At 47.8% G+C, this 26,145-nt stretch overlaps 1 protein-coding gene across 1 annotated transcript in view; it reads right to left on the bottom strand.

Annotated features, from left to right (window-relative positions):
- LOC135823191 (collagen alpha-1(I) chain-like) overlaps positions 1-26,145 on the bottom strand; it is a 42,438-nt gene extending 16,293 nt beyond the window's left edge. The window contains exons 1-41 of the mRNA XM_065336035.1: positions 25,741-26,145; positions 22,697-23,166; positions 21,861-21,941; positions 20,987-21,049; positions 20,381-20,452; positions 18,964-19,110; positions 18,035-18,073; positions 17,582-17,620; positions 16,397-16,450; positions 15,919-15,993; positions 15,489-15,593; positions 14,899-14,952; positions 14,526-14,579; positions 13,826-13,879; positions 13,343-13,396; positions 13,005-13,058; positions 12,354-12,407; positions 11,990-12,034; positions 11,658-11,711; positions 10,950-10,994; positions 10,698-10,751; positions 10,216-10,260; positions 9,765-9,863; positions 9,308-9,361; positions 8,824-8,922; positions 8,341-8,448; positions 7,849-7,902; positions 7,550-7,603; positions 7,117-7,161; positions 6,582-6,635; positions 5,822-5,866; positions 5,456-5,509; positions 4,900-4,953; positions 4,480-4,533; positions 4,269-4,322; positions 3,578-3,676; positions 2,793-2,837; positions 2,430-2,483; positions 1,128-1,181; positions 758-865; positions 304-357 (exon numbers count right to left, since the gene is read on the bottom strand). Of these exons, the coding sequence (XP_065192107.1) occupies positions 304-357; positions 758-865; positions 1,128-1,181; positions 2,430-2,483; positions 2,793-2,837; positions 3,578-3,676; positions 4,269-4,322; positions 4,480-4,533; positions 4,900-4,953; positions 5,456-5,509; positions 5,822-5,866; positions 6,582-6,635; positions 7,117-7,161; positions 7,550-7,603; positions 7,849-7,902; positions 8,341-8,448; positions 8,824-8,922; positions 9,308-9,361; positions 9,765-9,863; positions 10,216-10,260; positions 10,698-10,751; positions 10,950-10,994; positions 11,658-11,711; positions 11,990-12,034; positions 12,354-12,407; positions 13,005-13,058; positions 13,343-13,396; positions 13,826-13,879; positions 14,526-14,579; positions 14,899-14,952; positions 15,489-15,593; positions 15,919-15,993; positions 16,397-16,450; positions 17,582-17,620; positions 18,035-18,073; positions 18,964-19,110; positions 20,381-20,452; positions 20,987-21,049; positions 21,861-21,941; positions 22,697-23,166; positions 25,741-25,828 (3,042 nt within the window). The 5' untranslated portion in view covers positions 25,829-26,145. The remainder of the gene's footprint in view (positions 1-303; positions 358-757; positions 866-1,127; positions 1,182-2,429; positions 2,484-2,792; positions 2,838-3,577; positions 3,677-4,268; positions 4,323-4,479; positions 4,534-4,899; positions 4,954-5,455; positions 5,510-5,821; positions 5,867-6,581; positions 6,636-7,116; positions 7,162-7,549; positions 7,604-7,848; positions 7,903-8,340; positions 8,449-8,823; positions 8,923-9,307; positions 9,362-9,764; positions 9,864-10,215; positions 10,261-10,697; positions 10,752-10,949; positions 10,995-11,657; positions 11,712-11,989; positions 12,035-12,353; positions 12,408-13,004; positions 13,059-13,342; positions 13,397-13,825; positions 13,880-14,525; positions 14,580-14,898; positions 14,953-15,488; positions 15,594-15,918; positions 15,994-16,396; positions 16,451-17,581; positions 17,621-18,034; positions 18,074-18,963; positions 19,111-20,380; positions 20,453-20,986; positions 21,050-21,860; positions 21,942-22,696; positions 23,167-25,740) is intronic.

The following is a 26,145-nucleotide window of genomic DNA, read 5'->3' as shown; positions in this document are numbered from 1 at the left end:
CCACTCTCGACATTCATGATCATGCTTTGCTCCCGGGTCACAGTGCACTTTCATAGGGTGCCCAATATACTGTGCATGGACAGTACCCCCCCCCCCCCCTCTCTCCCCCCCCCCTCTCCCCCCCCCCTCTCCCCTCTCCCCTCTCTCCCCCCCCCTCTCCCCCCCCTCTCCCCTCTCCCCCCTCTCCCCTCCCCCCCCTCTCCCCCCCCCTCCTTCCGCCCTCCCTCCCTCTCCATCCGGAATACACCCGGAATACACCCGAAATGCACCATACATCGGCATTGCAAAAGGAATTCCACTTACCTTCTCTCCGCGAGGACCAGCACGGCCACTTGCACCGTCGTTGCCAGGGAGACCCTGCAAGGGATGAACAGCGACAGGCGAGGATGAAACACATATGCACACATACCCACATACCCATAATTATATGAAGAAGCATTACCAACACTTTCTTGCATGACCTTGATGTGATCAAGTTGATGTGATCAAGAAGTGACTTTCAACAAAGATCACCGTCCTAAAGGGATTCTGACTCCCCAAACTGCAATGCATCACAGTGCATCATATGGTAGCCTAATTGCATTGCCATCGGGACCGCATCTGCCCTCTGTTTGTATATTTTTTATCAGTCATTCAAATCCATGGTGTCCATTTTACCCAATGATGGGCTGTCACAAGTCCACGACTCATGGGATCAAAATGGCATCGTCATGACATAATGATGACATCATCATCATTGTGTACTGCAATGACTTACCGGTGTGCCATCGAGACCATCTGCGCCGGCTAGGCCTGCAGGGCCGACATCTCCGCGGTCGCCCTTCACACCGATACGGCCTGGCTGTCCAGGTACACCGCGCTCACCCTGAACACAATCAGCAACAACAACACGTCAGAACATGATTTCCAACAGTAGTAGTACAATGTCATGTAACAGACTTCACTCACTTCAGTCATATTGTGTTTATATAACATCTCCTGGCTTGTCAAATGACTGCTAATAACAAATGAACATGAAATGAAGCAATTCCACAGAGATACATGTTCTCGCTGTGAGAAATCAGTTCAACACGCGGTTTAGAATACAGCAGTGCATGATCATTGTTCACTCTCGTTACAGCCCGTACCATTGGTCCGGCTTCGCCGTGTGGTCCAGTTTCTCCTTTGTGTCCTTGTTGTCCCTATAACAAGCAAGCAAGCAAGCACAACATCAGCACACGAGCAGTGTTGCATCACCGACCCATCGATACAGCACGGCTCTACACACAAGTTAGGTCTGGTTTCAGCTGTCCAGTTTTCGCCAGCAAACACAATAGCACAGTGGCAGTGTGGAGCCATGGGAGGGGGAATCCCCAGACCCGATGCAGAAGCTGTGAACACTGCACTGCAGGATCAAGGTTCTAGTATCCCTTCAAAGTACCTGATGCATGACATAAGTCATTGGCAGCATTGTACAGGGTGGGGGACCCAGTGTAAGGCCATGCACAGTGTGGTTACACAGTCTCCAACGGGTACAGAGTGATCGGTTATTATTATGGATGCCGTGATTGAATCTTGAAACTGACAATCATAAGATGCATTCACTGCACAACGTGTATCAGATACAGTCAGACCTCGCTTAACCGCACACATCCGCTTTCCGCAAAATATCCGGATAGGCGAGGGAACCGGATAATCGAAAACACATCTGTATGTATGCATGACAGCTGCTGTAAATCGGTGATCAACGATTTTCTCCCGGATGGCGAGGAATCCAGATAAAAGAGGACCGGATAAGCCGCGAGGTCGGATAGTATACAATGTAGCGATACGGGTTGTTATGATGACTGTGGTGCATTCGAAATTAGCTGACAATGTCCGTACTGAGCTACAGTCCATTCAGAAAAAGATGGACTTCTAGCTTTTGGCCATAAATGGGTCAAACTTTGAGTTTTTTTAGAATTTTTTTCTGCAATCCCCAATGGAATCCTCTTCCAATTATGTTTCTGAAGTCTATTTGTCCAAAAAGCAAGCCATAACAAGGATAGGATATCGGCCAGGTTTTGCCCCAGAAGCATTGAATTGGAAAAAACCATCAAAATCCAGGCCGTTTGACCCTGCCTGCAACAGTGCATTGTGGGGTTCGAACCCCAGTTCAGGTACCCTTTTTGGACTCTTTTTCAAAGTTCAAATTTCGCAGCACTGCACTGTGTACAATGAAATCACGAAAAATCGCCAAATACGGGAGCTCGCCAGAGCCAGAGCCCATCTTTTTCTGAATGGACTGTAGTGCATTCTTCACCAGGGTATCTGCTTTGTGAACTCCTCTGTACCTCACAGCTGGGGTGCCCCATCCGAGATCCAGTGACCGTGGTAGACAATAATATCTAGCAGTATGCAGCAGTTTCTCACTGTGTAGCAACAGCGATCACTGCACATTCTCAACTTACGATTTCTCCCTGTTGGCCTTCTGGTCCAGGCTCTCCTTGCACACCATCGTCACCCTACGAGTAGGCAAACACACACACACACACACACACACACACACACACACACACACACACACACACACACACACACACACACACACACACACACATGCATAATATATACACAACAGAGCATTGCTGCATGTTGTTGTGAAACATGGTACCAAAATCAATATGGTGTAACACTGGCTGTAGGGTGGAGTTCTGGCTGTAAATTGGAACGCTGGCTGTAAGGTAGAACGCTGGCTGTCATACGGAAGGGTTCCCAAGACAAGGTAAATTTCAATGGAGCGTCGGGTCCTAGCAGCATGTGTTTATTCTTACCTGGATGCCTGGGGAGCCTGGTGATCCTGCGGGTCCGTCGGGTCCCTAGTGTACAAACACATATGCATAGGCACAGGTACACACACACCCGTGCACAGACAGACAGACAGACACATACACACACACACACAGATACAAAATATGTCCATCGGAAACGGAAATCCTAGCACATTTCATTTCATGTTGTATGGGCAAACGCATCTTTACCCGTTGAACATGGAGGACGCTCTATAAGAGGTCCAGATGCCCTATCCAGTCCAATACACTCTAAACATTGCAAGGCACCCTACACAGTCCAGAGCAGGCACCCTACATGGTTCAAGGCGCCCTGCACAGTCCAAGGCGCCCTGCACAGTCCAGAGCACCCTACATGATCCAAGGCGCCCTGCACAGTCCAATGCGCCCTGCACAGTCCAAGGTGCTCTGCACAGTCCAGAGCACCCTGCACAGTCCAGAACAACATACATGGTCCTAGGCACCCTGCATACAGGTTCACATTGGACAAAAACACACAGCCTCGTCTTCAACGCTCCAAATGATGGCATCCGAATCTGAGCATCGCTCGGATTCTATGGTAGTAAGACCTTCTCCATGCATGGCTACACTCTACACTACATCATGCTGAGTGGGTTGAGTGTAGCAAAACAAACTTGACAGAAACGAAATGACCACTTGAAGATTTTGCTGACACGGTTACCCAACCAGTATTCCCACATTCAGTATGATCATCAAGGTGATTATGATCTAAGCACCGACACAAATACAACTTGAAGGACTTCACTTACAGGTGTGCCCTGCTTGCCAGCAATGCCGTTGGAGCCCTGCTGACCCTTACGGCCCTTTGAACCGGGGTTTCCTGCTCTGCCGAGTTCGCCATTAACACCCTGCAAGAGGGACAGGACAGCACAGGAAGAGATCTCTCACTCTGTCTCAGCTCATCACCGCGTCGTAGTGAGACACACATACACAAATACGCAATGCATACAAAGGCAATTGTCTCCCATAAAATAATGTAACAAATTGTTTTCAAGGCAATAATCTCTCCACCTCTCCTGCATGCGCTCTCAGTCGACAAGTAGCACCTGTTTCTTGTTCAAAATTCGTTGGAACTATCCCGCTCAATGTGGAGCGGTTCAACAGCCTGGACACATGTACATGTATAGTATTGGACAGGTCTTCGTTTCGGCACAACCGATGGGCACATACAAGTTGTATAGCCGGAAAGGCATACCAATGAGGGGTCGTTCTACTGCACAGCACCAGCCCCGAATGCTTTATCCTGAGCTGGGCGTGTGCGTCCAATGGTGAGTGCAAAAGCTGCAGCACTTCTTCAATTTTACCGCGAGTTTCTTCCAAAACCGAGCATTGCCCGTTGAAGTGCAACCGCATGCATCTCTCAGCTATGAACCATTTGTCCTAGCTCATCTTGTGTCTCGTTTGGAAGCCCTACTGTCATGCGCTCGGCACAACTCTTACCTTCTGTCCGGAGAATCCCTTGGCACCGTCTTCACCGGAAGGACCAGGATCACCCTGTCGGACACGAGAAGAACACGAGAGACACAGAACAAAACCCAAGTCAAGCGAGCAAGAATCAACACAGCTTGCTGCATGTGTGTTAGACAAGTGTTGGCGTCAACGAAGCAAGACCGATGCACAAATCAGCTTAAAAGCACTCTGGCACACCTACCTGCTGGCCTAGGCCTCCAGATGAGCCGTCAAGACCGGGGCGACCAGGTGGTCCCTGAATATACAAGCACACATGAGAACAAGCAGTCAGAATGTGCGGCGAAGGACAATGTTGAGCAGGGACTTAATGGTGAAAGCAACGTGTCCACAGCATACCGTATCAACTATCTCACTAAGCCGGGTATTTGGTGTTGAAGTAACTTAGACAAACAGAGAATGGTAGTTCATGCTGATAAAATGCTGCAGCAGTCGCCTGCATGCAAGGGCTACGCTTCCATTACACATAATCATCTAGGAAAGGGGGGACACATCATGCTCACATGTTGCTCACAGGGCTGAGAAACGAAATGCATTTCATGTTCACATTCCATTCAATTGTCTAGATAAATAGATCACGCCGCGCAGGGTGGTGTGTACTTACGACAATGCCAGGGGCGCCGGGTTCGCCATCTTTTCCTGAAATGCCAGTAGCGCCCTGCAGAGAACGTGAGAAGAAGACATCCCAGTGTCACATCCTCAAACCAGGCACTCAGCCACAATATTGTCATCAAACCTCTTAAAAGGACAAACACCAAGGTACCATTTTAGGTAAACACCAAGGTAAAACAGAGAGGTTCCAGGCTGTCCCAGAGAGTGCTCAATACCGAGAGGCAGAGCTAGTTCGAACAACAAGAGGACTGTTTTTACTGTTTCAAGTTCTGATGATGACTTAGTGCATGAAACTCAGAGTTAAAACATTTTTTCCGTCCTCTTATTGTAAACACCAAGGTATATTTTAAATTTTTATCAGGCCTCATTGGGAAAGAAAGGAGACTTACATATACATGCTATAGAACTCTAACATAATTTTGATAGGTAGCGGGACCATGATCAGATAATTCATGTTTCAGGTGTATAACTAGCACGACCTACGAGCTCTTAAAAGGCCACCTGCATCCGATAGTCTGGGAGTGGGCTTAGATGTGATTGTTACTTACGGGATCTCCATCGTTTCCTGGTCTGCCGGTGCTGCCTCGTGGACCTGCCTCTCCCTGTTGTCATTACACGTGTTACAAACACACATGCAAACAAACACACACATACACACACACATGTGCACCGATGAAAAGTGATTACCAATGATGTCGTTGGCTCCAGTGTTCCTGAATTCATACTGAGACGATCCAAAGGTAGACGAGAGCTGCAAGCAGCCTACAGGCAATGGCATTCATGAATAACACTATGCTGGACCGTGTCTTGTGAAGTGGTACGTTTTGTTGAAACAACAGTGATGAAGTTGGTTAGTCACGGAATTGCTTGGTAAGAGGCAAACACTAAACCATGTATAGTCATGTTTTGCTTACGCTGTCACCGCGTGGTCCAACGGCACCTTCAGCACCCACTGGACCCTGTACGTCAAGAACAGATAATACACACACACACACACACACACACACACACACACATAATCACACATGGTTTTCTCTATTGTGGTTACCAGCGAGATGCTGCAGAAGCAATTCAGCTAAAGGTAGACATCAGGAGGAATTACAGTGCATGAGCAATTTCCGTTCCCACAAACTTAAAGTGGTGCATATTGCTAAAGGAAATGATGGAAAGTGATTGAGAAACTGGTGCTTGTCGCATTGTGGAGGCTGTGTTGACTTGAGAGGAGTAGGGCCAAGTGGGTTGACTGGAATAGTTGGGCTTAGTGGGTTGACCCCGTCACAATGCATGCTGGCTATGCCTGGTTTCAATGAGCAGCCGTACCAGACTATGTCCTGGTCTCTGAATGCAGGTTGACTCTCTCACATTCCATACATTTGGTACCAAGGAAGCATGGTCTTACAAACCCGCAGATGGTCTCTGATTGCAGGTGGTCTCTGGAACCAGGTTGGCTTTTGCTCATAGCACACATCTGGTGTCAAAGAGTATTGGTCTTAGAACCCAGGTGGCTGCTGACAACAAGTGGCCTCTTGACCAGGTGTTACCTGCATCTGTGCAGAGTAGTGTAGTGGCAATCACCTTGTCACAACCAGGGTATGATTCATGCATGCAATCATAGATACTGCACCGTGCAGGGAAATGCTATGAGTGCGGTAGCCAACACAATGATGTGCTTACCTGTGGTCCCTGGGAGCCCTGAGATCCGGACATCCCTCTGCCTCCCTTCTCGCCCTACAGAGCAGAACACACATGAAGAGTACCATTAGCATTCAAACTGAACATAGTGGTACCATCACTTGGTCCAATGACTGGAGTATGGTGGGAAACAATACAATCAGTGCCAGACCTGCACATCGCGAAACTCAGAAACCATTCGGAAATCGACACATTTTAGCAGAGCGAGAGGAAAGCTGCTCGTGTTAAGAATACGATTAGCCCTGTGCATGTCATGGTTGAATTGACGCAGAGCACAATAATTACAAAAATACGAAACCGAACCTCTATTTACTATACTATGACCCGGTATTGCTTCATTTCATGTCATGGCCGATAAATGACAAGCATGTTTGCCTGGATTGTGAAAGGCCAGGGCTCCTATTTCAGTGGTGGAAATCTGTAGAGTTGAAATTCGAGAAGTTATGTTTGACACACCAGTTTGATCATGTACAAATGGTAAGTCAGCGAGCCTGCCTGTCTCTGTTCTTTCACTTACTTGTAGTCCAGTTGGTCCAGGTAGTCCAGCCTCGCCATTGTTGCCCTGTATGGCATACAAGACCAGAACGTGAGAATATAGTACTATCAGTCAGCACATGCATGTGTAATAATAATACTACTTAGAACCCTGTGCATTACATACTTTTCTTTTCCATTTGTAGTGTTCACACGTACATATATGGACTGTCACACGCATGTATGCACGCGGCACCGTTTGCACTCCTATCCATTTACATATGTCGCTTTGAAAACAACATTACACCATTGGACATAATTCTTATGTTCATAGCACAGCACTTTTCTTACGACCACGGGTATCATTTCCCAATCATTTCAAGTTGAATGTACAGTACATTGGCTGTAAAGTGCAGCTTTGATTAACGCACAGCTCAGCTGGTTCACGTGACATGCAGCATATTTTGTTAACTTACACGGCGACCCTTCTGACCCATGGGTCCGGACTCGCCCATAGCACCGAGGTCACCCTGGAAACAGACAAGGAAAGGCACACAAAACGGCATTAGAGTCATTGGCCAGTAGATTGCATTTTCAAAGTCTTTATCACTAAATGCAGGTCTGATATTGTGCACTGCGGAATGATCACGACAGCAAGCCAGTTTTGGCTCTTGTGTACTGCCAATGTCAGATGAAACATTATCCAACTGGGTATAGATTCCATAGACAGTTGCTCCAAACAGGGTATCGTGCAGATGTGGGTACATGGACTCACCTTCTCGCCGTCACGGCCAGCAAATCCAGGAACGCCAGCTGAACCGGGAGGTCCCTAAATGGTCAGAACACAAGACACACAGCATACAAATGGAATCATACAGACACAAGTCACACAGCAAACAGACACAAGTCACACAGCAAACAGATGGTTTGCATCACCATGTTGTCACAGTATTGATGGAGAACTCAATCCGTCCGTCCGTGGCTGGAGGCAACATGCATCTTCACTCTATGTTTCATTGGTCCGAACCGAGGCTCTTTGAAAAAGTATTCACTCACAAACAGAAAGTAGCTTCAAATTTACTTGTACCTGTGGATCATTATTTGCATGACATACCAGAGAAGAACTGTTTCATGGTGACAAGCTGGTTAGAGGGATTGCCCTTCAAAGTGCTATTATTTATAACTTTCACACCACCCGTGAGCATTGCAATGCTGTCCAGCTATCTTCTTCATGATCCTTGTCGGTGCTTTTCAGCAGCCATCTTACCCGAGCGCCGGCACTGCCTTGGCTGCCAGTCTTTCCACGCTTGCCCTTCTCTCCCTTGTCTCCTGCTGGGCCATCTTCACCGGCATAACCTTCTTCTCCGTTTGGTCCCTGTGGAAACATGTAATCAACGAGAAGGGAATGGGGACAGGATTGAACTGGATTACTTTGCAGGATGTCTCTTCCTCAGATAGAATGGCTGGACATGGTATTGGAAAAAAATTGTCTAACAGAAAGTTGAAGATCATCCAGAAAGGGGTCAGGATTGAACTGGATAGACTCGCAAGACGTTTCTTCCTCAAATTGAATGGTTGGACATGGTATTGGCAAAAATTGTCTAACAGAAAGTTGAAGAGGTACTGTCCATGAATGGACACTGTATGAATGACATAACATTGCATACAAGTGTTGTGAACACATCGCCACGATCAGCTTGGTGCAAAGTGTAAAGGTAAAGTTGCGGCTCCGCCATTATCCACGACTCACATTGAATCCTTTATGGCCACGGTCACCCTTGGCACCAACTCTGCCGGCATCACCCTGACGACCAGGAGCTCCAACTGGTCCGGTCGGTCCTCCGGAGCCCTGAACAAGATAATCACACAATACGACAGAGGTGTTGTTTGTACGAGTTCAAATAAATGATTGTCAAGTAACTGGTGGTGTTAGTGGACTTGTAATTCCTAGGTCCTTTTCTATGCCATAAATCAAATCAAATACACAATTATTTTCTCCACAAGTCTTCTGTGATAAGATTTCATTGCTACACATTGGTAGAGGTGATGTTTTCCAACTAACTTCCTCAGATACACAGGTATTCTGCCGCCTTACCAAGTTGTGGTAGGATCCGGCTCATAAACTTCAACAGAGGTGTGTGTCTGGTGTGTGTGTGTGTGTGTGTGTGGGGGGGGGGGGGGTATACCAGACGATAGTACATGGTTCTGTGCAATCCTTGCGTCTGCTTACTCACCTTTTGTCCTTGCACGCCGCGCTCTCCCTTCAGGCCGGAGCGACCATTGCGACCCTGTAACGGAGTACGTAGAAAGTAAACAGCACTTGAGAGTGACCGCTAAAAGACAGTTGGCAATGACTGAAAATGAGGACTGTGTGCATGGCAGGTATCTCGGTTGGGCCGCCAAAAAAACAAGCTCTTTGTTGTTTCGCTCTTGAAAGACACTGGATGTGAGACTTGTCAGAGTCGATTGCAGAGGTGTGACGTTAAGTTAATCTTTAACTCGGCATGTGTGTTTGTGTGTGTGTGTGTCTGTGTGTGTGTATGTGTCACTTTTCGTCTCATGATCATTCAATTCATGAAACTCAGAGTTACGAAATTGCAACTGTTCGTCCTTTGGTTTGCGAACCTCGGGGCACATGCGCGGCGGAGAGTCGCACATGCGCGGCGGAGAGACACATGTGCTCAGTCTTACCCGTGTTCCCTTGGATCCAGGATCTCCAGCGCGGCCAGTAATACCAGTGTCTCCTTGTGAGCCGGGCACTCCGGGTATGCCGTCAGCACCGGACGAGCCCTGCAGGGAGAGACGAAAGCCAAACCACACCAATGTCTCATCGGCCGATTGCACTGGACTGAGCATGCATTCGGATCAGCTCCATGCAGTGTTATGCTGCGAGGTCAGTTCAATGTTAAGACAAGTACCTAGAAGCCTAAATTTTATTTATTTATTTATTCAACATCTTATGGCTTCCTATGGCAGTCAAAACGGGAAGATGTGGGTGATAGCCAACCATGGTAAAGAAGGAGAAGATTATATACATGAAAAGGAAACAGCCGAAAAGCTATATTGATTAAATGTAGACATTATTGACAGATCTTGTACTCATAGCCCATAACATGGAATAAGAAAACTATATTATGCTTACCGGTGGGCCTTGTACGCCGACGGGGCCATCAGGTCCACCGTTACCCTGTGCAGGGAGAAACAGCACCATATTCAGATATGCTTACACCAGAGCATGGAGGCAAAGTAATGGTTTGAAAAAGAGAACTATGGTCCGGAGACGCTGATGGTGTGCTGTGGCAAGGTGTCGAAGTCGCCTGGAGAGCGCAGCTGTTGTGTAGGGGTAGATGAGATAAATCTAGGAAATATTGGTACAGCATTTGTGAGGGTGTAAACTTGATTGCGTTGGCATGGGAACAAGGAGTACTAATATTATAATGTGTCACCTCTTCCTTGCACTGCCTTTCCAAGAAAGTACACCAGCACCACAAGTCAAGGGCATGGCGCTGTGCCAAGCAGTGTAAACAGCAGGTTGAACACACGCTATATTGTAATGGCAGCATGCATACAGCTGGCAGAGTGCGACAAGACCATGCTTTAAACTCTGTGTGCAGTTCGACAAACCTTGGGGCCTCGTTCTCCGGATGGTCCGTCTGGTCCAGGTGGTCCGGCATCACCCTGCAACGCATAGGTGCAGTACAGAACGTATCATACTGACATGCAGGAGCATGGAACATGATGTCATGCATACATGCATTACATCATTCCTTGGATGCATTACGTCATATATGAATCACATGTCATGCATAGTATAGCTTTGCAGGTTAGTGACATAGCCACTATCCCAGGTGCACGGAAATGAACACACGGACTCACCTCTGGGCCTGGTTCTCCGTCTTGTCCTCTTGAGCCGACGAGGCCCTACAGCATGCAAACAGACACATACACCAGAGCATACACGCCATGTCCAAACATTAGGCAAGAGTACCAATACCATGTTGCGCTCTGGATGATCTGGCAAAACTTTATGTCATGCATGCATGCACTATGTCATTCGTTGGTTGCATGATGTCAGACTCGAATTACACTCCGGATGATCTGGCAAAATGACTGGACAACTGGACGTGTCCACTGTGATCACAAGTGCTCCCCAGAGATTTCCAAAGTGTACAGGGTACATGGGCCTGAGGTAGTAGGGTGCCACAGAGCAATCTTCTCGTGCAGAGAACACAGAATATTGCCTACGAGCGCCCAGCTAAGCTGATGCAGAGAACAGGGTAGAGTACCCGTGCATGAGTGCTGAAATGGGCAGTGGCTGTGCAAAGCAAAGAAGCCCCAAACACCAAGTGCATGAGGTCAGAAGCTATGCAGCGCCGCTGATAAATTTGTTGGTGCCATCATTATTTAGTCGGTCCATTCACAGCAGTACTAGGTTATTGTATTGTAGTTTGTATGCGAATTCTCCACCGGCATTAGCGTAAATCGGGGGAGTTTTCCTCTTTTGCCCTACAGATAGGTATCATAGTGGGATTGTATGGAGTACAGGAAAGCAGCATATCTCGGTGTTCATAGCTGTTCACTGACCATTGGTCCTGGCGGGCCGCTGGGTCCTGAAGCACCGCTGACACCAGGTGGACCCTGTTCAGAACACACACAGGCAGCAGCACAATACATTGGACATTGCATGCACACATGACAGCACATCTTCATACAGAGCAGCTAGCATGTAACGTGTATGAAACAAAACAAAATACTGCGGGAGCAAATGACTGCGTGTGGGATCCAAACTCTAAACAAATCGCCCGTTATAAAGAAATGTGTATGTACGCTTCCGTTCCTGCTCATGAGTACATCTAAAGAGTACATCTAAGATGGTGCTCTCTGCGAGGTTTGCTGCCGTGTTTTCCTGGGCTTACCTGTTGTCCGTTCGCTCCCATCAGTCCGTCTTTGCCTGGTTCGCCCTAACAGTCAGAAAAGAGAACATGACTTTGAGTGTAGTTATTAGACACACACATGTACAACAACAGTAGCAGTAACCACCGCTGCCGCCGCCGCCGCCGCAGCAACAGCAACAACGACAATGAAAACGACAACGACCACCGCCACCACCACCGCCATTGGTTTCAGTCGCTTCCAACAAACCCTATTGCATTGATTCTCACAAACATGTGGTAACGACTCACAGAATCCTCCACTTCGTCCTCTTGTACTCAGTCTCTCACCGCAAATATGCCAAATGAGCGTTACCCTTCGTTCTGAATGCATCAGTCGCTTTCTTACCTTTCCACCCTTGACACCAGACTTTCCAGGAGTACCATCAGTGCCAGCCAAACCCTGTACGTCGAGAAAATGGATCACAGTAGAAATATTATGAATTGATAAAGGTAGAAACGAGGGTCATGCCACCATCAACAGGGTTCTGTTCTATAGCATAATACCAAATATCCCTCTGCAAGGTGCATCACATGACAGCTGGGGCACTTTGGAAAAAAAACATTTCCGTAGTACTTATCCATTAGTGGAGCATGTTGAAAAGCGTAAGTATCTGAAGGAAGATTGACTATCACTATCAGGACTCGGTCCAGGGACCTTCGCTTGAGGCCAGCGGCGCCATAGCATTGTTCAGATTTGAAGTGCTATCGCCAGCTAGCAACCATCCAAGAATGGCGTCTAGCCTCAATCTATCATTCATAATGCTCCTGTAATAGCTCACATGGTACACCTTCTTAACCCACCCCTGTAATTTGTTGGCTTCCTTATTTGCTAGAATGATTTTATATGATTGTAGGCTGATTTGAATCATATTATTATCTTCCTCATTGGCCATGGACCATCGTGGAAAGTGTATAATAGAAAAGCACACCCTTATCTCCATGTCTGCCGGTGCATCTATAGTGTGTCACCACCCACGCACATGTCAGATCCACTTACAGATGGGCCTTTGTGGCCCGGCTCTCCGGGACGACCGTGTTTGCCGCGGGATCCCTGGAGTCACGCAGAGAGAGAGAGAGAAGTTCACAACCAAGAAAACAGCTCTTACACTAGCCCAGCAGGTACCACCGGCATGTAATCCGATATGTCACCGGCGATCTTTCATATCCACATTCTTGACTAGTTTGAGGGAAAGACACAAACGGGAAAAGTCTGAAGAAAAAATTGACTGTCACCACCAGGATCCCCATTCATAATACAGATTCAGGTCATATGCCCCAAAACCATACTGCGTACTCCGTAATAGTTGGCAGTTACAAAAAGCAAACCGTACTTACCTTCTCGCCAGGGTGTCCCTTGGTGCCTTCTTCGCCCTTCTCTCCCTTCTGGCCCTGTAGAATTGCACAGAATATGGCAACGTTCCATTGTCAAAAGCAATCAGACTGAGAGGCCCCCTTGCCAAGCGCATCCCCACAGTGCAGATGTCAGGAAAAGGGAGCAATCTTCTCATGTTTATCATTCATGAAGTTGGTTGTTCCAACGAGGAACACACGCTTCCAGTATTTGATTCTTCTTATCATCATAAAAGGCTGTTGAAACGTGCTGCCATTGGGCCATCATGCTGCAACTCTGGCATGTTTCTGCTCATGGTGTCTAGCGAGCTTGGGAGCTCGTAACAAGCTTTACACACAAGGTAACTTGAGCAAAATAACAATGCTCAGTCCATCGTGTGATTGTATTGCTCAGTTCTGTGACTGGGTATCGATGCATGGGCTGGAGTGTGTCGGGCGCTATGGTGTTTTCATGATGTTCAGACTTACAACGCCGCCAGGGGGACCTTGCGCTCCTCGGGGTCCAATTGGTCCGGTAAGGCCCTGAATAGATGGCAGAAGGATGCAAGCAAACACATTTTTGAGACATCCATCGCAAAAATGGTAGTGATAATGACCTGCATATAGATTACAGTTGTTTGCATAGCAACTTGCGCTGGGATTGTACCAAATAATGGCTTGCTAGGCTATATAAGCCATCACTCCTATCTATGCCGGTCTATGCTGCTGAGCTTTACGGGTGAAATTCTCTGGCTAGTGAGTCACGCCGTGACATAGGCATACACACACATGCACAAACACACGCGCACGTGCGCGCACACACACACACACACACACACACTTACACACACACACACACACACACTCACACACACATACACATACACACAATGGTGCTGGAAGCTAGGATTGAGTAACATTCTACACCGTGTGTGTGTGGGGGGGGGGGGGGGGGGGCTTGTTTATCTTACACTGCCCAGTGCCCAGCATACACCCGAACAATAACTGGCCTGTAAACATTCCTGACAACCATGATCTTCCTTAAAAGGCAAGACAACATTAGCAAGACAACATTAGTTCTCTGCCACATGTCACTCCATGCCAGAAATATGCCTACTTGAAATAGGCACACGTTGTGGACATTGGGTAAGGAAACGTTCTAAGAACATGTAAAACTGTGTCATCTTACTCGTTTGCCCATCTCTCCATCGGGGCCTCGGCGTCCATCCTCTCCACGATCTCCCTGTTGAAACAGACATTGCAACCAAACATGCATTATTGAGGAGTGGAAGAGAGGTGGAGGCGTGTAATAATTATATTTAATGATGTCATAGTCATGTATGAGTGATGTCATTCTGGACAAGACCATCAAGTCTATGAGTATCTGAATGATGTGATGGTGAGCAGTAGTGTGCTTTCTGGGTGATGTCACCATGCGGAGCTCTTGAGGGGACAGTAGGAAATGTTTTGAACTCCTCAGACCAGCACACAACTCCTGAGATCAGCTCGAAAGGAATACCAAAGACACGCATGGTCCAATATATTCTGCATGTTTGACTCACTGGTCCGCCTGGTACGCCGTCAACGCCATCTCTGCCGCGAGGACCACGCTCTCCCTGGAGCGAAGTAGACACATACAAGGTTTACACGTAAACAAAGCGGTCGCAAAGTGCAGATAACTTTGTACATTCCTGCTGGGACTGGACAAGTGTGAATGAGGGGGTGTCAAAGAGCAGCAGTTACACATGTAGTTCACAATGCGATTAAAAAAGGTATGAACTAAGTTAAAATGAAAGTTCGGCGAGTTCATATGGGAACTGGACATGCATGTAGTAAGCATCACACTGGTGTACAGTCCAGCCTAGAAGCATACTCCTGTTGCCTACCTCCGCACTTGAAGGCTAGCATCGTACAGGGAGTGTTGCCCTGACCTGGGGAGGGGTGGGGGGTCCCTGGTACCCTATCTTAGGGGGGGGGGTGGGGTCCCTGGTACCCTATCTTAGGGGGTGGGGTGGGGGTCCCTGGTACCCTATCTTGGGGGGGGGGCTGGTACCCTATCTTAGGGGGTGGGGGCCCCTGGTACCCTATCTTGGGGGGGGGCCCTGGTACCCTATCTTAGGGGGGGTGGGGGGTCCCTGGTACCCAATCTTACCTTCTGTCCTCTGACTGGGCCGACTTGGTTGGCAAACGATTCGCGCAGCTGCGCTCTGGTGAGACCCAGCAATTCAAGTATGTAGTCATCGAGTTTGTCAACGAGCTGTGGGCAATACACAGATAAGAATAAGTACACACCAGAGAGCACAGGCCACCCTCCAAGCTTGGAGCACTGTGATGAAGGAAACAGCCTTGAATTAAGACTCAGAACGTGCACACATCGATATGTCTCCGTAGCAGAGTGAATGCGTTCGACAACCATGCAACTCTGCATTACATTCCCAAGTTTCCAGGAAACCTAAGACCAAGCTGCCGCTCGGTAGACCAAAGAAACTTTGATGCCCGGAAAAAGGAGATATGAGTGTATCGATTGGCTGATCATTATGATGATCTGTTCAGGCAAACCGTCAGCTTCACATGCAACTTACGATGTGAAAGCCATCGGCACCACGTTTACCCATGGGTCCTCTGGAGCCATACGTTCCTGGACCACCAGGGAAGCCCTACACACACACAAACACAGAGAGACAGACAGACAGACAAAAGCTCGGAGGTTGTTGGCGACCTTAACTATGACAATCCCGGCACTTGATCCCGTCAAGAAAGTAGCACATATGAAACAAAAGTGACTAGATCATTGCACAGAAGGACAGAAGTGATCACGACTGAATTGACGTTTCTACCCTGCTGGTCTTCTTCAGACAGACAGACAGACAGATTTATGCATGGACAGATGGACACATAAAGGCCAATAGAAGCAATGCTACACACATCGTACCACTGCATGTTAAACTTGCCACATCCTACATTAGATTTTCATCAAGACAATACAGTCAACGTAGAAGACAACAGTTCCGTTCGCATCATTATGGTGTACTCAAAGCTCTGTCTACACCGAGCACTCACAGGTGGACCTGATGGACCGGATGCACCATCTTGACCTGGACGTCCATCTTGACCCTGCAGCAAACATCAAGCGGGACAACAATTCTGTAAATCCATTGTTTTTGGCTACACATACAACGGAAGCGAAAGGCTGTGTAGCTGTGATGCCAAGTTTCACGCATTTCAGCCATCATCACACAGAGGTAATGGCATTCACCGGTTTTCGGCTGTGTGTTATTACCATTGACTCCAGCCGTACTTCTTCAGCCCTGCAACCGTCGCCATCCGACTGTGTGTGCGTCTGGCTAGGTCCACTCACTGGCTTGGCCGAGATCACTCACCCCGCTGGTCTGCCTCTGGTGCAGGCACTACCCGATTACATGTACAGTGGAACCTATAACTAACGACCATCCCTTGGGGCCAGGGAAAGCGGTCTTTAGCGGCAGGTGGTCCTTAGTTAGAGGTTTGCATCGCATAATGATAATAATGTCAGACCGTCCGTGCCTGGCGAAGTGGTCTGCATTACCAGGCTGGTCGCTAGTCACGGTGGTCTTTAGTTACAGGTTTTACTGGATCGCCTTTGAAATGCCACTACACTGCTAGCGCAGGTGCAAGTGTTGAAACTAACTAGGCAGGGATCATAATTCACACTCTGCAGGCATGGCTAACGACGTGGAGGATGACTCAGCCTGCCACAGCAGAGCGTACTGTGTACTAACTGATAGATCTTTTAAATGACTGTAGCCAGTACTAAACTTCATCAAAACACTCACACACGGTCTCTCTGCTGAAAGTGTCACCTTAGAGGCTGTACCCAAAATTCAACAAGGTTGGCTACAACTAACTTCAGCTAATTTTCATCATGGTTGACAGCTGTATGACAAGCCTAATGTTGATTACAGAATCCCTGTCAACAATTAGTTATGTGCTAGTGCCAGAGTTTGAACATTAGAACGTCCGAACTTTAGGTTTTAATGACATTCTCATAATCCTTTCCCTTGGTATTGGTAGGGGAACTTTTCACTGCAACCATACACGGTTGCATTATTATTATTATTATTATTTTTTATTCTATTTCACTCAACTCGTGGTCCATGACCAATTGTCACACAAAGTGCGAGAGAGGGTGGCTAGCCAACCATAGCATTAACATTCTCACTCTGTGAAGCATGGTTAGAGTCCGACTGAAGGTCGGTTCTGACTTACTGGAGATCCGGCCTCGCCTGGTTCACCTGCCATGCCGGGCTGTGCAAGGGAGAAAAACCACACGGATACACACACGTGGTCAACCAAACCATACAAAGTCTCTGCATATGTGTGTGTATGTGTGTATGTGTGTGTACGTTCCTGTACATGATCATATCTAGCACGTGAGTGTGTATGGGCGCATGCACAGCTGTTTGCACCACACACACTAAACATAGCGAGGAAAACATTTCATCGTTCGTGTGAGTCTCAGTGAATTAATAGTTGTTCGCATCCGTAGCAATTGGGGAAGCAAAAATCTTCTCCATGAATAGGCTGAGTAGCTACAGACATGCAAGATGAAAGGCAGATGGTATGCCACAAGTAGATGGCATGTGGTATGCCACAAGCAGATGGTATGCCACGCCAATATCTCTAACTTAGTTTCCATTGACTTGCTGCATCAGCACTTACCCTGCCTTGGAAGACTGAGCCAGGTTCACCCTTGTCACCCTACCAGCAGAGAAGCACACAAGAAGTCGCATACAAACCAGTACAAATACACTCACACCTCCCGCTGCATTCGCATGAAGCAACAGCCAGGTTGCAACGCTAACGCCGAGACCCCTGGTCGGTCGAGTTGCTCCCTGTACATCGGCACGTCGTCCCTACATCCCCTGTGTCTTGTCTTGTGTTTGTCTCCACATGTCTCTTTGTAGGGCTGTGTTCCCAATAAAATAAATAATAACAGCTACCAGCAAATTTCAAATTGAAAATCCCAAAGTTCTTCCAGAGGTTGTTCCCTTGTACAACTCATGCATATCACTTCGCCATGCAAATAGTGTGCATCGCCAAAGCTTCACTCACCAGATAAGGCGGGAATACCCTTCCCCCAACTCCTCTCCAGTAACATGAGGAATGTCCTTCCCCAACTCTTCCCCGATCAGGTGGAGAATACCCCCCCAACTCCTCTGTCAGGTGAGGAATGCCCTAATCCAGCCCTCCCCATCAGGTGAGGAACATCTTTCCCCCAACCCTTCCCGATCAGGTGGGGAAATACCCTCCCCCAGCTCTACCCAATCAGGTGGGGGGGGGGGGGGAGGGATGCCCTCCCCCAACCCTCCCTAATCAGGTGGGGGGACCCTCCCCAACCCTCCCAATGAAGTAGGGAATACCTTCCCTTACTCCTCCCCAGTCAGGTGGGGAATACCCCAGCCCCCCCCCCCCTTTCTCCACCCCTTCCCTATCAGGTGCCCATTTATCATGTGAGGAGTATTCCTCCCTGATAAGTTGAGGAACAACCCAATCCCTGAGATGAGGACAATGTCCAGGCTCCAATCTGGTGAGAAAGATGATAGTTCGAACACCCCCCACCACCACACACCCCCAACTCGATCTCTTACCGGTGGTCCACATGGCTCGTCAGGATCAAATGGCGTAGTCGTTGGTGGCACAGGGGTTGTTGGTGGCACAGGGGTCGTGGGTGGCAAAGGCATAGTGGTGGGCATGGGCGTAGTGGGAGGCATTGGTGTAGTCGTAGGAGGAGGTGTCTGTTAGAAAGCAGCAGTTGCAACAATTGAAAACAAAACAAAAAAGTCGAACTCGGATGGTGAACCAATTTGATTATGGCAAAAAAGGAGAAGGACAAAATGTTACGAGTTTTGACTAACTGCCCACCAACGTAACCAGATCATATACAGTCAGCGAGTGCGACAAAAATGGCACAAAACTGACAAGGAGTACTGGGACATTCAACGACCTGACACCAAAAAAAGGTTTAAACTTGTTTAAAGTATCCGGCATGGATGTAATTGTTTATGGGGGCGGAAAAGGAATGTGGTCTTTCGGACTCTTTCTGGTCGAGATGGTATTGGCAAGACATACCCTTGCCGCACAGTTGCAAATGTGTGCGCGTGTTTGCATACATGTATGTGTATGTGTATCGTGTGGCTGCGCAAGTCCGTGTAGGTGTTTGTATGTGGGTGTGGGCAGCATGTGTGTGTGTGTATATGTGTGTGTGTGTGTGTGGGGGGGGGGGGGGTGTTTGTGTGTGTGCACGCTCACAGTGTACGTGTGTTAGTGTGAGTGTGCGTGTAGGCGTAGTGGGTATTGTAGTGTGTGTGTTAATGTGTGTGTGTGTATGCATGCCGCGTGCGTGTGTGTGTACCGTATTTTCACGAATATAAGTCGACTTCGAATATAAGTCGACCACCCCAAATCCAGGAGTCAATTTCATGAAAAAAAGTTTTTATAGCTCCATGACACCCAAACATACAAAATGATGAATTCTCTGCGAGGAGAGATCATATCATGCCAGTAAGACAAAATCTGAACAAAACCAGTGTCATCCAATGTTCATTCAATGTTAACTGTGCTGTGCTGCCACTGTGCTGCCACTGTGCTGCCAATCACTACAGTACAGGAACACATCGCACTGCGCGCGCGGAAGTGACTTGACACTCGCGGGACGAAAGTTCACATGGTTTGTACGGTAGTGCATTTTTGTACGGACACTCCGGTCACTTCATTTGTTGTGCCAGATTCCCGTGTGTAAGTCGAGTTCCGTTTGTAAGTCGACCCCCAGCTTTTGGCGAAATTTCTGGAGCACAGAAGGTCGCCTTATATTCGGGAAAATACGGTATGTGTGTGTGTATGTGTGTGTGTGTGTGTGTGTGTGTGTGTGTGTGTGTGTGTGTGTGTGTGTGTGTGTGTGCGCGCGCGTGCGTGTGGGTGCATGTATGTGCATCTGTGTTGTTGACATTACCATGATGCTAATGTGTGTGCACAAGCACAAGAATCTGCAAGCCAGTAGTTACTCACGTCACGCTCTTCATTGTCAATTGTAGCTGATCCTAGCTCCGGCTCACGAGTATCCACTGGCTCCTCAGTTGTCTGGAGAAATTAAAATATTTTTGGAGAAACATATTTTGAACTTTTAAAATGATTTTTTAACGGCAGGGTACACATACGCACTCCTCCATTATGTAGCTAAAACAGGCGCAAACATTTCCACATGCACATGCACACTACGGTGTACACACGCACACACACACACACACACACACACACACACACACACATGCGCGCGCTCTCTCTCTCTCTCTCTCTCTCTCTATCTCTCTCTCTCTCTCTCTCTCTCTCTCTTGCTTGCTCTCTTTCTCTTTCTCTCTCACTCACTCACTCACTCATTTACTAGCTCGCTCGCTCGCACACAAAAAAACACACTCACATTTTACATATACATAGCTTCAGCTGCATAATTTTAACCGTTTTAAGATAATCAACCTCAGCAAGTACATCTATATCAGCTTGAGCATGCTGAGAGTACGCATACGGAGCAGAATAAAAGGGGACCGGGGGTGGTGCCCGGTTGTCCTGTGAACACAGTGCGGCGGGGGTCTCTTCAGTGTGCATGTATGGCCTTACCACTACTGTTGGTATGATGTCCTTATCCGCTGGCGGTGTAGCTGAGCCGATATCAGCAACACCCTGGTTGTCCACAGCACAGCAAAATCACAGCACAAGGATATGGCATTAAAATTATGAATGCAGTTGCATGAGCAGTTGCGATCTATTGGACAATTCCTAGTTTCAAGGAGAAATCCGAGGATGTGTGGAACAAAGAGTGAACGGAGATCGCCAGGGCTTTCAAGCAGAATGGAGAGGGGCGAGCTGTGTTCGTACTACTTATCTTAGGTGCAGTGTAGGGCCTTAGACAGTCCGGTCAACACAATGTGGACGGTCGTAAACGGTATAATATACTGCTCCACTGGAAAACAGAGAGGCTCTAGGCTGTCCAATAGAGTGCTCAATACCGAAAGGCAGAGCTAGTTGAAACAAAAAATCAGAGAATGAAAAAAGGGTTTTTGCTGTTTTATACTGTTGCACTGCATGGAGTGAAGACACTGTTAGTGTAGCTGTACAACTGAAGTTCTATACCTGTGTGGGTGGCTGCCACGTTGTAGTTTACGGACGACTACGGATAAACTGGATATGTCAGGCGTAAGGGTGAGGCCTCTTGCAGTTTAAAATTTTAGCAAAGTGCTGGAGCTGAGAAGCTCATTCTCTCAGTCTGCCAACAGAGACTATGCGACTCATACATATTATTATTTTTTTTAACACTGTTTACACTTTTTTATTGTCCATAATAATAATAATTATAGTTTCTTCTATCACAATTTTTGTTAGAAATTTGATAAATTATTTGTATACGGTATGTTGTCCAAGCTTTGCCTATTGATTGTGCTTTTGAAAAAAATACTAAAGTAAATTGAACACAATATCACTCTGGGACACTGACCTGGCCTAGCGTGCACGGAGAGCTGCTCTCGAAGGATGGCGCACAGCGGGCTCCCGAGATCACAAATGCCCGGATGGAGCCCTGCAAGCAGTAGTCAACCGGACAGCGAGGCAAAGAGGTGAAGACGCGGATGGAGAGTGCATGCAAACACACACAAGTGGGCACATGCACTGATACTGTACAAGCCCTGTACTGAGGTACATAGGGACCTAAAGTACCCAACAAGGATACATGTAGGAACCTAAAGTACCCAACCATGCCCGTTCAGGTGTATGGAGTTACGTAGAGAAAACTGTGAATCTCAGAGTGACAGCAGAAACGCTTCGTTTCCTTCTCTTTATGTGTAGGGTTTCTTATTATGTACTCGCTTGTAGAGTATGTAGTAGTAATATATCTCCTCTCTGCCTCTGGTAACCATGGTGACAGACATGTGCGTTTGCATGATTGGCAGTAGTAGTCATTCACGGTCATAATAACAAGCCCTGACTACATTTGAATCCGTTGAGTTCTTTGTCCATTGTTGTTCTCACATCTTGCTGATTGTAATAAAAACTTTGTGTCGAGTAATATACATGTATCTACTGTAGTAATAATATATACACTGTAGTAGTAATATATCTACTGTAGTACTATTACTGGCAGCAGCATCACACTGCGCATGCTCTTGTTTGAGGCTTTTTTTCCCCAGATATACTTGTGCTGGCCGGTTGCTTGTGTGCATGGGGACTAGGACACACCAGTTCCGGCGCACGCTATACTCCACCAGGTAGCGTGCCACAACTCTTGGGCCCCAGAGACAAATATTTTTTAAATTTTAACTGCGGGTTGTCACTCACAGTGAACGTCGACTCTCCGCCGTTCAGATCTCCGCCGAATCGGAACATCATCGGGGAGTTGATTCTGTACTGCTCCGGCAGCGCAGCGCTCCTTGTAGTCTCGCCGCACGACTTATCGTCGATGAACACTCGCACACGGTCGCTGTGCTCAATCGCTAGCGTGTGATACTCGCCGTCGGCCAGGTTAGCGCTGAACTCCCTCGTCTCCGTGCCGTACGCCAGCGTCAGCGTGCTGCTGGAGAGCGTGACGGACAGCTGCTCGGCACGCGTTATCGGATGGCCGAGCGTGGCTAATCTCTGAGCAGCGCCGCCCTCCGCGATTTGCGTCCTGAACGTCGTGTACAGAGTGTAGTCTTGAGATGCTGAGTAGGTGGATCCTTGCGTTAGCATGACGTTGATGTCATGCTGAATCGGCGCCGCAGCGCGCGGATCCTCAGATGGAGAAAACTCGTCAAGGAAGTTTAGTGTGCCTAATGAGACAGTTTTGCACAACGGAACACGCACAGACATGCACATACAGATGTACGTTTACGTACATTTACAGACATACGTGCACGGGCATACACATACAGACATACACATAACAGACATACATGTACAAACATACATGTACAGACATGCAGAGATTAGGGTTCCAGAGCCTGATTATCCTCGTGTCCTGGGCCATTGGACACGCCATGGTCACTCCGGTATGGTTTTGACCGTGTCACGTTTAGCCCCCGGTACAATAGCTCTGATAGATTTTCGGGGAGGCTAAACAAGGAAAGACAGTCTAGCATGTAAAACTCCTAGCTTACACAAATAGTATGATAATCGAAGTGAGTGATACTATATATGATGATGCTAGATGCAGACGCAGGCTGCAACAACCGACAACTCTGTGGATACACTCATCGATCATCAGTGTGTGTGTGTTTATGTGTGTGTGTGTGTGGGGGGGGGGGGGGAGGGGGGGGGGGCATGTGTAAAGCAAAATGTAACATATGCGAAACTTTAATCATGACGATTTTGACTGGTGGTGAAAGAAACGGAAGGCCGCCCGTGAGTTAATGCTCGGTGCATGGAACGGGCCTGTATCGTATGCGCATACTGAATGGCATTGTATTTGCATATTCACCATAGAAAAATTCACAGTTCGCGTGAGACTCAGCTGGTGGCCGAGTTTTCCGCATTCGTAGGAACGCCACCACCCTTCAAGGATCAAGGCGCAGATGCAGCTCCTAAAGCGGTAGGAGGCGAGTAGATCAGACCCACCAAAGTGGTCAAAGGCCGAAAATCTCATTCGCTGCGCCGATGCTTCCCTTGGAAGCGGAAGGAATTTTTATAGGCGTGCTGCGACCCACAGTTATTCACCATAACTTGTAGTACAATAACCTTGGCACCACACATTGCACATGTCGTCAGTTTGTCACAAGGCGGCCCCAGTGCATGGCTTTCGAGTCTCAACTAAGTTATTGCGGTGCGAAACAGTTAACTAACTTCCCCGGCTCCAGTCTTGCACCTGGGCATCAATTATGCAAAGAAAGCGGGGTGGTGATGGGGGTCTACAGCTGAGGCCGGTGGTCTTCACCGCATCGTATCTAGTTTATTCTGCACCGTTTGATGCTGCCAAGCCCACAAGGGTTACTCTCGGAAAACCGACTTCAAATGCCAGCGGTCAAAAAAAACTGTATCCTGATCCTTATTTTGTGTGAGAGGCAAATTCTCACTAAGCCGAAGGAGAGAACCATGGGTTCTTATACAACTACAGTTATGTGGGGTTTATTTTGTAAAGCCTCGACAGGAAGTGTTTGCTTTTACACGTGTGTCAACCTAGAAGGAAAAGCCCGGCGCCGTGTGTTTGCATACATCTCTGAGGTAAAGTAAAAATGTGTCAAGTCGACCACCTGTCCCAAAGGACCGCTGCAACTAGGATCAAGTGATGATATTCCTAGTCCGACAACCCTGAATAGCCCGCATTTGCAAGGTTCCTTGAGCGGTCGCCTTGGACCAGTTTTACTGTGCATGTGCATCGGTTGGAAGGCTCCTAGGCATTTCACCTTGCCCGGTACACGGTTCCAGGTTTGGGCTGCCTGGGCGTTTTCAATATCCATAATCATGTAGGACATTGTGATCCGCTCGAGCCGCATGGACTAATAGTGCCATCATGGCTGGTAAAGCTCTGATCCCATAGCTGGACGCAGTAGTGCCATACACGTACATGTACATAACAACATGGCATCTACATGTACATGACTATATTATTATGTGTACACGATTGTGTACACACCTGCTGTGTGCAGACTCGAGAGGCCGTGCACGTGAATGACATCATCGCGCACTTTGCACCGAGCGGCAAACCGGTGTTTGTTGTGCCACCCAGTACAAGGCCTCTCATGTAATGATGTAATCGTGTGGCCTCTATTAGGACATCTATCCAAGGCACACATGTACATGCCGTGGCCACAGATCCTAGCTGATTGACGACACATTTTTTTGGCACGAGCATATAATTTTACTCGGCAAAGCGGAAACACTCCCAAGTGCCGCGCAATTGGACGACAACCGTGTATCGTAATCTCAGCAATTAGGTGAGAATAGGTTGCCATGGCACTTCTGTGTTATACACCATGGCAACGCCAGTATGCCAACACTCCGTAATGTTTGTCGATGTGGAATAGCCTATGAACAACTCGTGCCATGCGGACCACGGGGACGTGCCTGTTCGTTTTATCTCCAGTGCAGGCTTCGAACACCCATGTCCCACTGTATGTGCCTGGTGTGCGTATGGACATCTGTTGTAATATTGCTGCATGATTAGAACTTCACATTCATACATTACAATGGGGCGAAAACTACAATGTCATGTATATGGATTGATTTCATTGTGTCTGAAAAAGATTCCTCTTCGTATTTTTCAAGTTATGGACATCGGACATCAGTCCGCAATTCCGTTTTCACCCCAACGCTAGTCCGCCATGCTCGAGAGCCATTCTTTCCATTTCGTGACATGCGCAGCATGTGCTTCCAGTGCATGTGCTGTTGCGCATACAATGGCTACTCACCTGACGGATAGTCGAAGCATTGTGGCTGCTGTCCAAGCGCACTGCCTGCCAGCAGAAGCGCCGCTACTAACACGGCGCTCAGCGCCATCCTCTGCTTCGCTAGGCCCCTGCTGGTTGGCCCAATGACTATAAAATATTCCTGGTCACACACTGGCAAGGTCACCTATCCCTATAGGTCAAGACAGGAGACCATGCATGCACAAGGATTGGGACAGTACAGGATCACTGTATGTGTGTGTATACAGATTGAATGCCAAGCAGTGTGCTCTCATTTACTGGTATATACACGGCAAAGGATCTGCGTGTATTACGGTATGGTCCGTTGTCCAGGATCTTGGACACGAAAAGGCAATATTGTTCAAAAAAGCGAAAAAGATTGGAGCAGCGTATTTTTCCTCTGGTTGA

This window comes from Sycon ciliatum, chromosome 8 (genome assembly GCF_964019385.1).
Source record: "Sycon ciliatum chromosome 8, ocSycCili1.1, whole genome shotgun sequence".
NCBI classification, from domain to species: Eukaryota; Metazoa; Porifera; class Calcarea; order Leucosolenida; family Sycettidae; genus Sycon; species Sycon ciliatum.
The sequence above is the reverse complement of the archived record's forward strand: the minus strand, read 5'-3'. Positions and strand labels throughout refer to the sequence as shown.